The following is a 14,486-nucleotide window of genomic DNA, read 5'->3' as shown; positions in this document are numbered from 1 at the left end:
GCAGAGGACATGTAGTCTCTAGTTCAGGACCTCCGTTTCTCTATGGCATATTCTATGGATTGTCCTCAGTCCCTGTTTTTTAGCTGTCTTTCAACCTTTTCATACGAATCACCTGAGCACAAATGACAGCTCTGCCAGTACAGTGTCCTTCCATACTTTGCATATGTGATACTACTGTCATCTGTATATGTGCACATTACTATCCCATGACTTCTGTGACCTCAGTGTAACACATCTGTCATCATTAAAATCTTGAAGACTTGGATTGACTTAAAACTGCAATGTAATTGTACCCTTAGGTGGCGTATATTTTTTGGTTTAGTTTGTATTCTCCAAATGCACCTCATTAAGTCAGTGTGAAAGGGATGTCAATAGTTCATTTCACACAAATTCCTCTTTGGACTGTGGTTCCAGACACTGAACTACTTGGCAAAAAATTCAACACGTCATCAAAGTTTGTCCTTTGTAATGACATTTGGAAAATTTAGATATGTAAAATGAGTCTGTGATTTGAAATAGATTTTAGTGCAGAAAATAGATTTAGCGTGTTCCTCTGAAACACTACAATAGTGCTTTGTCTAGACTTTGAATGTCTAGACTTTGAATGCTTCTCTGTATTCAAAAAATTTGGAATTGTGCCATACAACTGGATTTCAGCAGTGCAACTGTCAAATTGTTAGCTGATGCTATTTCAGAAAAGGGTTGTTACACAGTGACAAAGGCACAAAAGACTTGGACAAAATTTCCATTTAATGTAATATATATATATATACTGAAGCATGTCACATCATTCAAATTTTAGGGGTAATTCTAACAAGTGGTTTCACAATCTTAGAGGAGAATGTGAATGTAAGACTTTAATTTGTTGGAAGGAGTCAGGGGAACTACAATGCATTTAAAAGAAATGGCTTGTACACTTAATTCAACAATACAGCTGTGGGATTGCGATCCCCTATGCTGTCATGACAGCAAAGAATTCAGACATGTCTGCACAACAGGTTGGTGCAGTCCTTCCAAAAGATGTTTGGTGAATATTTGGTGGTGGTAGGAAGAAAAGTGACCTTGTTCTTGTGAAATAAGTTTATGAACTTAAATGACCAGTATTTAAAGAAATAGGTGCAATAATTCTGCTGCTAATGCCCTAGATATCACTTGGGGGATCATGAGGATGAAATAAGATTAGGGCATATGTAGGAGTCACATTTTTATTGCTCAATATGTGAATGAAATAGAACAATCTCGGAAGTCAGTCATTCACTATAAAGTGGCTCGCAGAGTAGATATAAAGATGAAGAAATGCATTGGTTTTTGTAAAAATTCTGATTGTTTAATGTAGATACTGTTGATGTAAACACAACCCTTAAATCTGCAGGGTTCTCCCAAATTATGTAGTGTCACAATGGTTCATCACTATCAGACAAATGTAGTGGTAAAAGTGCACTTAAAAATAAAGCTTCGTACATTTTTGATTTGGAAGAATTTATGCTTGAAATTATCAGTTTTAGATTTCATCTAAGATTGCGATCATGGTTATAAACTTAAGACTGTGTCTAGATTTCAAATAATCAGTACATCCAGTAATATTTTGAACACTTAATTTCCAACAGGTGGAGTATCACCAACACCTGACGACATTGCAATAATCATGTACACAAGTGGCTCAACTGGTGTACCCAAGGGAGTCTTACTGACACACAGAAATATGATGAGCACACTGAAGGCATATTCGGACGCTGTTAAAATTACAGATGCTGATGTGTTTTTAGGTTACCTTCCCCTTGCTCACGTCTTTGAACTTCTTGTTGGTAAGCAAATTTATGCCATATCAATTTTAGTTATTAAAGAAATTGTCATGTTTATTATTATTATTATTATTATTATTTATTTTATTTTTATTTTTTTCCAGAGTCGGTGTGCTTGCTGTGTGGGGTACCTATTGGATACTCGACGCCATTAACAATGATTGACACATCGAGTAAAATCAAAAGAGGAACAAAAGGAGATGCTTCTGTTCTACGGCCAACTTGTTTATCTAGTGTACCTGTAAGTATACTAGTCTTCTACTTGCAGTACACACTAAATATACTAGGAACACAATGTTAAATAAAACTTTTGAATTGATTTCAGCTCATTCTGGATCGTATTTCCAAAGGAATAGGTGACAAAGTTACAAAAAGTGGTGCATTCCAAAGAGCTCTATTTACATTTGCTTTCAACTACAGGAAAACCTGGATGAGAAGAGGTTTTGACACACCTTTGATTAACAGGTACTACATTTTGTCTGGAGTAAATAGGTAGTTTTAACAGTTTTAAAGAGCCTGTAAACCACTTGAATAATAATGCTGTAAAAAAAATTAGTAACAAAGTGCTAGTACATATTGGATATTCAACATTGACAATGTATGTAAAAGTGTTTTTTTGGGGGGGGGGGGGGGGGAGAAAGGCATATACGTGGTTCATCTGAAAACTGGTAAAGTTTCCAGTTTTGTTTGTCTTTTTGATGACAGTGTTAAGTACAGCTAAGTACTGGACCAAAACTTGAAAGGTTTAGAGTTTAATCTTCAGTCACACCTAGAATATTTTGTCACCTATTGTTCCTGTCATCTCTGGCAATTATTTCTGCAAGTAGAGAAAGTTAATGCTTCAGTTGAATTCTTTGTCGGCCTGTGTGTGCCATTACAACTGGCTAGATAAATTTGTTAAAATGTTGAAAAGGGCATACTGCTTCACATGATTTAGTTATCTCACATTTACTAAATGTATTAAAGAACCAGTTATATCAAGAGATAATAGCAGTTAGTGCTGGTCTTTCAGAATATGCAGTTGGGGCTATGCTGTGATCATGCTGGAAACAGTTACTAGTAGCATACTAATAGTGCCTGCCAATTCAGAGCTTGTAGAGGTCTTGGTCTCCAATGTGAAGTAAATTTTACATTAATACTTCAATGCCTCAACTGGAAACAAATCGATCTTGCACATTTTGGACATAAAACAAAAAACTGGGAAACACTGTGGGATTGTCACAGAGATAACATATTTTGGGAGTAAAAGCAGTGATATGATGCTATGGTTAGACACTAAAACTCAATCAAGATCCTGGCAGCCAAAGCTCTGTCTTGCAGTTGATTTAGGTTGTTGATGATTTTCATAAATTCCTAAAAGCAAATGCTGGGAAGATTACTTTGAAAGAAGACTACTTCCCAAATGGAGCTTGTTGGATTTGCAATGACCTCAATAATATGTTAAAACAATAATTTCACTTAATTTCATGATAGGTTCCAGTCCAAAAGTGTAGTCCTCAACCATATACACAAATGTTTCACAAGATCCAAAATTCCTCCATTTTGCTAATGAATTTGTTATAACCTGTCAGGTGATCTTGGCCTCAAGAAACATGGTACAAGAGATTCCTCGTGTGGAATGCTGTATATTGGCCTATTGTCTGTCCAAGACCATTTTGATGAACACTATCATCTAAATCAGATTCAACGAGATAAATCTGCAGTAGGTGACTAAACAAGGATTAAATTTGCAGTCTTGTCTTTCTGGGGGTGTGATAAGAAAGGCATGTTTGCTCAGTGAATAACTTTAAAAAGGCACTCAGGGTTGGTTATGTCCAGCCTGGAACCATGCCCACCACTGGATATAGAGGAAAAATAGATTAGGATGAAAATTAAACAGCAACATGTTGAGAGCTATCTAAGAATTTTTGTTTGGATCCTAGCCAGTGATACTCAATGACAGTAGCAGCACAGGTAATCTGGTGCCTGTACAAAAGGCCAGTTTTGCTCTTGGTAATATATTCAGAGTCTCAGCTGTGTGCAAGCAACTCTGTTGCACATATTCAACTTTCAAATGGGGTCTCCATAACAGACTAGCTGTGTGGACACTGACAGTTGCTACTTTCCAGCAATAACAGCTGTAACCACCTGATACCACATAGTTGCCTTGAAATATTGTGGGTACACGAAACAGTTGTGGACCTCAGAGCCTGTCATCTGTCTGAAACACAATGTTGGTAGTACCAGCATCAACTGTTGGTGTGAAAGTTGTCTTTGCTTTGAGCATTTCCTTTCTTGAAAAATGAGTTATCAGGACTTTGTCTTTTCCTTTCACTTCTGGGTCTTTGGTAATGTTACTACTTAATTTGTGATTTGTCCAGTCGCTCTTTCTGCCAAGTTAAATTGCTCTAAAAGCTGTTAATTATCTGAAATGTGTTCTTTACCACCCTTCATTAAGATTTTTGTGCAATTTGTTGGGCAAATAGCTCTCCCACCTTATGCTTGAAAACCCTGCACCAAAATTATGTAAATAGGTGAAATGACACAACAAAATCTGTTAGTAGCAAAAACATATCTGGAGGAAACTACCAATAAATAATCCACCTGTAACATTTGTAATTGGCCTTCCTTGTATGAATTTCACCATCCAGTTAATGCTAACTAACATTATAATAAACATGAATTGGTTAAATGAAAAAATAATGTATCCATCAATGCAAATGCACAATTTAACAATACAAATCACTGTTGTTAAATTGTAAAGCTTCAGTTTCACTTTGAAAAGAAGCTTTGATAGTAGTATAATATCACTCTGAAAAGGATTACTGGTATCTGAAGACTTCTTGGTGAGAAATGCATTTAAAAGGATACATAGTTGCCCACTATTGCTCATTGCTGTGTTAATAAGTGACCATTTACCCATGTAATTCTCACCACAGGAAAAGTATTTACAGGATTGCAAAGGTAATCATAATAGATCTGTTGAAATTTGTACAGTCGCATTAAGTTGTCGACATGCTTGGGTTTTTCAGTTATCCTTTTGAGGAAGATAAAATTACAAAAGGCTCAAAATTCATAGGTTGTAAACCGTGTGTGGCAAATTTACAGAAAAGAGAAATTTTTATGAAATTTTGGGTCTTGACTAATCAGATTCTGCAGAAATTTGAGTCAAAGTAGTATAGACCTTACCAAATCGGCCACTGTTCGATGACTCGGTGTGAAATTGTTACATTATTAATAAATTTCCATAGACTGTTCGCCAAGCATTCAGTTGGTTGTGAATGGTCTCATACTAGTTCTGATAATCAGGAAAAGGTTATGAAATGGATGTTGATAAATATCTTGCAAAAAATTTTGCTACCAAATATAAGTTGGAGCTCACTTTACTATATTTGAATGTATCTGAAATTCTAAATGGTCCACTAAAATGAGTAATAATTTTGTAGAAAATTTATTAGTCAGCTTGGCAGAACCTTAAATTCATGAGAGTTGCCATGCTACAAAAAAGTTGGCTGTTGATTTTACAAATAAACTTTCGTTTGTAGGATGTCAGGAAAGTTTAATAACACTTTATTTCTCAGGTTGGTGTTCAGGAAACCAAGGGAACTACTTGGAGGTAGAGTTCGTATGATAATGAGTGGTGGTGCCCCCCTCTCTCCTGACACTCATGAACTCATAAAAGTTTGCCTGTGTGTGAAAGTCATTCAAGGTTATGGACTTACAGAAACCTGCTCAGCTGCCACAGTTATGGATGGTAAGTTGTAAAACTATCTGAAGTTACCTTTAGCCTGTTAATGTTTGCTGTGCCATTCAAAAGTGTGAATTTTCAGTTAATGTACTTAGTTGCTGTACTAGAAATGTCTGCATGCTCTTAACACTTCATGTGCCAGAAGCTCCCATATAAAGTCATCAACCCAAAGTGATTGTAAGTATTTCATACAAAAAATGAGTGGGCCATATTAAGATGCATGTGTGAACTGGAGTGGTGATCATACTCTTAAAGTGGAAGGGAAAAATAAATTGCCAGATGAATTCCATGTGACAGATGGCCAATTGATGCTTGAATTGTCTAATTTTACATCTTATAAAAAGTGAGTGATTTTCTTAAATATTGACACATTGAAAGAGGAAAATAGGTCCCTCAACATAATGTTACTATTCAAACTCCAATGAGGTATGGAACACCCTGGCTGGAATACAAATGGAAAAACTGTTGAGCAGCAATAGGCCTGGGAGAAGATATAACATTGACGTGTTGCTGTAATGACATGCAGTCATATAAGCTACTTTTAATGTTTCAGATCTCAAACTGTATTCAGAAATAAAATATATTTCTATCTTATGGCTTGTGCTCTTGACATAAAAATCTTGATCAAACTGAAGTTCATGAAGACATATGTTGACTCTGCTAACCCTCATCAATCAATTCAGCAACTAGATTTACATGAGATGCTAAAGATGAATTTTCAAAAGAAATGGTTAATGGTTTCAATCATTCCAGCTGCTCCCCCAATTTCTCTTATTGCCATATTGTTAAAGTTAGTTTCTGCTCTATGCTTAGGTGCTCTAAGCTTGGTTAGTTCTATTTCCACACTAAACGGGTCAGTTTTGAAATTTTCAGTTTAAAACTTTGTGCCAACACTTTACATTATCAAAAATGTTCCAAAATGGAATATCTTGGTTTAAAAATGCCATTTTTCTCTTCCCTTTCAGCATTTCTACCTCTGTTTGTATATCACTATCCACTGTTTTGCAGAGAGAGAACTGACAGAACCCTCCTTCTGTACTAGCTCAAGTATCTATTTTTATCATTGCTTTGATGAGACAAGCATTGGGAAGTGATTCTTGGACTCACTTTAGACCATGGGGGTGAACATTTGTGGGAGATTTTTCACGATGCAAAACTCTTACATTGTAAAGATTTCCACTGCAATTTGACCATGTATGAGAGTTCACAATTAACCCTGTGGCTTCTTTGAAAGAAAATGCAAACTTTTCTGTTACTCCAATTGGGCAGTGGCTTGAGTAACAAAACTAGAAAAAAAGATTCTAGTGATGTCCTTCACAGGTAATAATGTAATAAATCTGACTCTTGTGTTCTCCACAGCTAAATTTATGGTCATTCTACCTCCAAGCACTTTCTACATCTACATGGTTACTCTGCAATTTACACTTAAGTAGCTGTCAGAGGGTTCATCGAACCATTTTCATACTGCTTCTCTACCATTCCACTCTTGAATGGTGCATGGGAAAAAGGAACACCTAAATCTTTCCGTTCGAGCTCTGATTTCTCTTAGCTCATTATGATGATCATTTCTCCCTATTTACGCATTCGGAAGAGAAAGTTGGTGATTGAACTCGGCACAAAGAAAACTGCCTTTGTTTCAGTGACTGCCACCCCGGCTCACATATCATATCAGTGAAACTCTCACCCCTATTGTGCGATAACACGAAACGAGCTGCCCTTCGTACTTTCCCATGTCCTCTGTCAATCCTATCTGGTAAGGGTCCCACACCTGCAGTAATATTCCAGCAGAGGATGGAAAAGTGTAATGTAGGCTGTCTCTTTAGTGTGTGTGTGTGTGTGTGTGTGTGTGTGTGTGTGTGTGTGTGTGTGTGTGTTTTCGCTTCTTCTAAGTGTTCTGCCAACAAAGCATTCTCCTTCACCACAATATTATCTATGTGGTCTTTGCAATTTAAGTTGCTCGTAATTCAAATTCCTAGGTATTTAGTTGAATTGACAGCCCTTAGATTGGTGAGATTTATCAGATTTCCTTTACTACCCATGTGGATGACCTCGCACTTTTCTTTGTTTAGTGCCAATTGCCATTTTTTGCACCATACAGAAATTCTCTCTAGATCATTTTGTGATTGGAATTGATCGTCTGATTTTACTAGATGGTAAATTAGTGTCATCTGCAAAAATCTGAGGGAACTGCTCAGATTATCATCTTTATCATTTATATAAATCAGGAATAGCAGAGGGCCTATGACACTGCCTTGCAGAATGCCAGGTATCACTTGTGTTCTTCTCGATGCTTTACCGGCTATCACTATGTACTGTGACCTCTGAGAGGAAATCATGAATCCAGTCGCACAGCTGGGACGATACTCCATATGCACGCAATTTGATTAATAGTCGCTTTGGATGGACACACACAGTTACTTGAGGTGAGACTAATTCGTGATCATACTGTTTACCACCTATTAAGATCTCTACCATTTTCCATTTGCATGCACTGTACTCTGCCATGAACTTCAATGATTTGCAGAATATGAATACAGATATAGATAGCATTTCATTTAAGGCTCATTTGCCAAGTTGTATACCAGATGCTAGTAGTTTTAATCACTTTACTTTTTATAAAATCTCTTTGTGATGCCAGTTCTCTATAGGCATCCACAGAATCTGAACTGCAAAATTTATCAGCCTGATACATACAGATCATCTAAATTGTTAGTCCTATCTCGCAGCCTTGATGTATAATGGTTGCTACTTAAGATTAAGATTTCTCTTTGTTAAAACCATATGATTACCATTCCAGCCTTCAATCAAGCAAATATGTTTGGTATGCAAATTGGTATGTGGATTACTTAACAGTAAAGTAAGGTTTCTGTAATCACAGCTGTTAGTCTTCAGTATTAATATATAAGCATGAAATTATTTATTCTCTTTGCAGTTCATGATGAAACTACTGGCCGTGTAGGTGGACCAACAACTGTTTGTGATGTGAGACTTACAGACTGGGAAGAAGGACATTACAGGGTGAGAGATAAACCTTATCCCCGAGGAGAAATTCTTATAGGTGGTGACAACATATCACCAGGTTATTACAAAAATCCAGAAAAGACAAAAGAAGACTTCTTTGAAGAAGATGGAAGACGGTGGTTTAAGACTGGTGATATTGGTGAAATCCATGAAGATGGTGTTATAAAAATCATTGGTGAGTTGTGAAACTATTTTACTGTCGGAGACTTTAAAATCTCCAAGAAGTCAGTATTTAAAGACAATACTGCATTGTGACTGTACTAATTGAGTTACTGTATTCCACAATTCCTAAATCTTATTTAAAATGCTGAACCACTGACTTTTATTCTGCAAGCATAGTTTCAAATTACTTAAAATTGTCATGTTAAAATTTTAAATAGCAGTTAAACATAACTGCTGGTACTTATTTTTGGCATGCCAAGCCAGCAGTACTATATAACAGTGGTCTATGTTGTTCTTTCCTTTTAATAATGTGGAAGGCATATGAGAGATGGTATGTGGTAGTTCACACAGTGGCTATAAAATATAAAAAATTCTTTGCATCTGTTGAAAAAATTCATTGTCCTCACTGCCCTATTATTAAAACAGTCCTGTAATACAATTCATATTTTGTTCAGCTTTCATTATATTACAGTGCATTTGTGGTTTATATACATAGTTTATATATTGCATTCAGTTACCTGTAATTTTAATGTAAAAGTGTCAAACTTGGCACACCTCTAACTTGCCATAAAGTATCTTGATAGAATTTGAGCTGACAGATGTGCTTGTAAAATCATATGTCCATTGCAGTTGAGAATCAGTGGTGAAAGTACACACATCACACTCGTACAATTAATTTGCACATACTCAAAAGTAACACATTAATCTATCCACAGATCGCAAAAAGGACTTGGTGAAGCTGCAGATGGGAGAATATATCTCATTGGGGAAAGTAGAATCTGAATTGAAAACCTGCCCTGTTATAGAAAACATTTGTCTGTATGGGGATCCTACAAAGACGTATGCTGTCGCGTTAGTTGTACCTAGCCAGCCTCATCTAGAAGAACTTGCCAAGAAGATTGGAATTAATGACACATTTGAAAATCTTTGTGTAAATCCAGCAGTTGAGAAGGCTGTTCTTCAAGAAATTGCTGAACATGGAAAGAAATGTAAGTTTCCAAAACCATAAAATTGTCATTGTTTTGTGTGGTGGTGAAATGAGTTTAAGATAAAACCTATACTTCAGTAGCTTAAAATTTTTCAATACATCAGTCCAGTGAAATGATAAAACATTTTAACTTGAATTAAACACAACAATAATAACACATTTTCTGTAATGTGCGCACATAAAGGATACATTGACAACCACTAGAGTTTTTAAAAATACATATTTAGTGAGTCATTCATCTTTACTCACTGTATACTTTTTAAAGGGTGTGTAAGAAGTGTCTTAAACACACCCCCAGTACTGTGAGGGTAACAACAAAAGTGTAAATTACTAGGTACATTATGTAATCGCAACAAGAGTTGGAGTTGTCTCATGGGTTGATAAATCAGTTTATTCTTTGATCCAGTGCTGCCCAAACCAGCACAGCATTATGGCTTAACTAAATTTTGAAATAGGGCAAGTGAAAAAAGCATCTTTCCTGTAAGTCTATCATAGTTAAATTTTATCCATATCACATTTGCAGCATTGTAACAAAACTCATCATGCAAAAAAGTTCGAAGTGTTTATGTAATTTTGGGCAACACATCAAACCTGTGGAAGGCAATCTAAAAAAAAGTTTCACTGTGCTTGTTCCTCATCTGGTTCATAGTTTGCTCTCTGCATGTTCAGACTTGACTATGTTGTTATACCAATTTTGTTACTAAAAAACCTAATGTGTTAACATTTTATGTTGAGACTAAAATTCAAAAACAAATTTTACAACAGAATACCATTTTGTAACAAGATACTTTAAAATTGATTTGCAAGATTTTATTTTGGTATGGGAAAGAGGGAGAGTACCTGTAATGGGTGATTGGTTAGTTAAGTTTTGCCAAGTCAGTAATCTTTGTGCATATCTGAACACCTAACACTTAACATTTTTCAGTTCTTTCTCAGATCGGGAATTACATTAATCCAAAAATTGCAGGAGGTTGCTCATATCTTTAGCTTCTTAAAAAGTAAAAGTATTAATCTGTGAATCCTAAGGTTACCAGTTACTGCAAAGTTAAATATTTCAATGTACAGTGAGTTAATACTTGGTGCAAAAATAATAATGAATATTTGTGCGAAAATAATAATGAATATTTGTGCGAAAATAATAATGAATATTTGTGCGAAAATAATAATGAATATTTGTGCGAAAATAATAATGAATATTTGTGCGAAAATAATAATGAATATTTGTGCGAAAATAATAATGAATATTTGTGCGAAAATAATAATGAATATTTGTGCGAAAATAATAATGAATATTTGTGCGAAAATAATAATGAATATTTGTGCGAAAATAATAATGAATATTTGTGCGAAAATAATAATGAATATTTGTGCGAAAATAATAATGAATATTTGTGCGAAAATAATAATGAATATTTGTGCGAAAATAATAATGAATATTTGTGCGAAAATAATAATGAATATTTGTGCGAAAATAATAATGAATATTTGTGCGAAAATAATAATGAATATTTGTGCGAAAATAATAATGAATATTTGTGCGAAAATAATAATGAATATTTGTGCGAAAATAATAATGAATATTTGTGCGAAAATAATAATGAATATTTGTGCGAAAATAATAATGAATATTTGTGCGAAAATAATAATGAATATTTGTGCGAAAATAATAATGAATATTTGTGCGAAAATAATAATGAATATTTGTGCGAAAATAATAATGAATATTTGTTACAGGTAAATTAGAAAAGTTTGAGATGCCAGCCGTTATAAAGCTCTGCACGGAAGTTTGGTCACCTGATATGGGACTGGTGACAGCAGCTTTCAAACTGAAACGCAAGGATATTCAAGAACGATACCAGCACGAAATAAACAGAATGTATGCTTCATGATTGTTGGAGTAATCCAGAAAGGATTTGGAAATTAAAATGCAATGGACTGGAAATGAGCTGGAAGGCTCTTCAGATTGGCTGTGGTTCTAATCATCTAATTGGGGTGGAAGTTAAAGTACAAGAAAGTATAAGTTATTTGAATTTGTAGGAACATTTGACTGTGTGAGAATGACACATTATGTATATTTTTGTTACTGCTGTGTTTAGTGATTAGTGAGTGTATTTATTGCAATTCCTGTTTAGGGCAGTCATTTGTAATTTATATTTTTTGCAAACTTTCAAAACTGAGCAGCTAAGCAGAACTTTCGAAGTGATGTCAAAGTACTGGTTTACATAAATATATTATATAGGCTCAAGAGATCATCTTATTTCATAAATGCTATGCACAGTAATTTTAAGAATTCCATGCAGTGCATGGATGTTGTTTTTTCATGTGCTGTGAATAGGCACCAGTTGACTTATAAACTATGAACATGACATGAAATTATTTAGTATCACATTATACATCACGCAAAGCCTTTTTTGCACTGTTGTGAAATAATGCCCAGATAAGTTTAATTTTGTTAGTGTACTGATGTGAGGAATTGTTACGGATGAAGTGAAAAGAGGCATTTCTGCTTCACATCTTGATCTGAGATCAGTTTGTATTCAAATAATTGAATTCAGCTTTAATTATTACTGTAAACATTTCTGCTGCATTAAAGTACCATGTACAGCAGCAGTACCATCACAGGTCATATATACATTGTTCATATGTAAAATTGTTAAATTGGATAAGGTGCTAAACATTTGTAAACATTCATATTTCCACATTGTAAGATTTCATCAGTCATCGGTGTACCTTGTACACACATTCCTACATAATACTGTATGTGGAAGAGTTGCACTGTGTACATAAATCATGTGGGGCTAAAAGTGGTCAAATGGAGCTGTAAAGATTTTCAGTATGTATAAATCATGTGTACAGATATTTGTATGTGCAATAAATCTAATTTTGCTGTTAAATTATATATTTCCTCAAATCATGGATAAGGTGAGAAACCTGTAGTGTATAATTTAATTGAAGCTTCCCAATATCTGAAGTTCTCAGAACTCCGTCCAATGATATGTAATGGGATGTAAGGAATGGTGTGACTGTAAAATGAGGCTTTAACTGTAGAAGATTCTGATTAGAAACAGTGTAAGTAAATTGTGGTCTTTACATTAACTTGAAGCAGATGCTCCTACAGGTAAACTGAAAATGTGGTCATATAAAACTTATTAATACATGCAACTGTTGTGCATAAGTCTTGCATGCTGAACAACCACAGTTGAAACTGTAATGGCCATGGCTAGTTAAGACTTCACCCAAGAGCTGCATTCCTAATTAATATAGGGAACCACAGTTACTCTTAGAGATGCTTTAGGACAATGAGAATTCAGCAGTTTTTTGAGACTTCAAAGTGAAACATTCAGCCTTAGTTAGTTAAAGATAAATCCTCACTAAAAGGTGGGAGCTGACATTTAATTAGCCTTAACAATTAAGATGAATAATTAATAAACTAAGAAAAGCAATTGTATGAAGACAGATTTGATGATCGCAGCTCTTGAGAGCCACCATTGTCTTCCAACAATGAATGAAGTTAACTGGATCTTTCAAACATTAAATTTGATGTTACCTTATCAGGGATTACATTCGGATTACAGAAAAGTGAAGTTAACGCTACAGAAGTCAATTTGATGTATAAAAGATATTGATTGGTTGGCAAAGTTGAAGGAAGTAACACATCTATGGTAGACTGAAACTGCAAAGAAATGGGATAAGTGTCCAAAACTGAAGCAAGTCCTATAGCATTTTATTCCAGTCACAAGATTGATTTATACTGACCATAAAAATATTGTGCAGATTGATCTGAAACGAAGTGTTACTGTTCAAAATTTGCATTAATTTTACAGGAAAACAAACATGTAAAGATTTTGAAGTGAGAAAGGGTAAACTTGAAATTCTATATTTCACTAAGAGTGAAACGTTTGAAACTCGGTGAAGAAAAATGCAACAAAGTGAACACCATATACTGGTAAGTAATGAAGTGATACCTGCCATGGTTTTTTTCAATTACAAATAGTAGTGTACCATATATTAAATTGGATTGATATAAAGTATGAAACAGAGCACCAATAATTTTATAGGCCAAAACTGGATAGCTGACGTCCAGAAATACAGCAAGAAATTAAGTTTTCAGCACTTCTAATTTGAAGGAGATTATACTATTACATAGTCATAATTCAGCATTTTTAAAGTCGGTAAATGCTAAATTTTTCAAAATTCATATCTTTGTAGTTTACAAATAGGTTGTTGCCACACACAACCAGTTGGAAACAGTTTAGTCCAAATCAGATATTTGCCGTTATATGGTGTTGAAAAGAACGTTTTTGCCAAACTCGGCATTTTCTCTTCATCAGTTACAGCAATTCAGTAAATGCAAAACTACACTTTGGTTCAGAGATTCTCATGTAAATAGTTCAAACAAAACTGATGTGGCTAAATTATTAGAATACATGGTAATCACATGACCAAAAGGCAGGAACGTCAAGAAAGAAACAAAGGGGAGAATGCTGTTTCAATGAAGTACAACCCAAGGAAAAAAAGATGGCCAGAGTGCCTGTGCTTAAACATTTGAATATTAGGGATGTACAGATACTCCTAAATTTGGTTATTTCGTGTAATGGGGAAGTTAGCAGCCAAAAACTGAAGAGACTACAGCATTGCTTAAGATAGTTGATCACACTGTAATGAATGTCAAAACATATAGGTGTTGAGAGTCCCTAGAAAATTTCCTGGCAGATTAAAACTGTGTGCCAGACCAACACTTAAACTTGGGACCTTTGCCTTTCGCGGGCAAGTGCTCTACCAACTG

General features: G+C 34.9%; 1 protein-coding gene across 7 annotated transcripts in view; it reads left to right on the top strand.

Moving 5' to 3' along the window:
- LOC124776757 (long-chain-fatty-acid--CoA ligase 4) overlaps positions 1–12,594 on the top strand; it is a 263,835-nt gene extending 251,241 nt beyond the window's left edge. For all 7 annotated transcript variants that reach the window (XM_047251886.1, XM_047251891.1, XM_047251887.1 and 4 more), the window contains 7 exons: positions 1,608–1,805; positions 1,907–2,043; positions 2,128–2,267; positions 5,363–5,535; positions 8,462–8,725; positions 9,429–9,701; positions 11,435–12,594. In XM_047251886.1, the coding sequence (XP_047107842.1) occupies positions 1,608–1,805; positions 1,907–2,043; positions 2,128–2,267; positions 5,363–5,535; positions 8,462–8,725; positions 9,429–9,701; positions 11,435–11,589 (1,340 nt within the window). In that variant the 3' untranslated portion in view covers positions 11,590–12,594. The remainder of the gene's footprint in view (positions 1–1,607; positions 1,806–1,906; positions 2,044–2,127; positions 2,268–5,362; positions 5,536–8,461; positions 8,726–9,428; positions 9,702–11,434) is intronic.
- Positions 12,595–14,486: the final 1,892 nt, after the last annotated feature.

Source organism: Schistocerca piceifrons, chromosome 2 (assembly GCF_021461385.2).
Source record: "Schistocerca piceifrons isolate TAMUIC-IGC-003096 chromosome 2, iqSchPice1.1, whole genome shotgun sequence".
Lineage (NCBI taxonomy): Eukaryota > Metazoa > Arthropoda > Insecta > Orthoptera > Acrididae > Schistocerca > Schistocerca piceifrons.
This window is presented reverse-complemented; position numbering and strand designations above follow the sequence as displayed.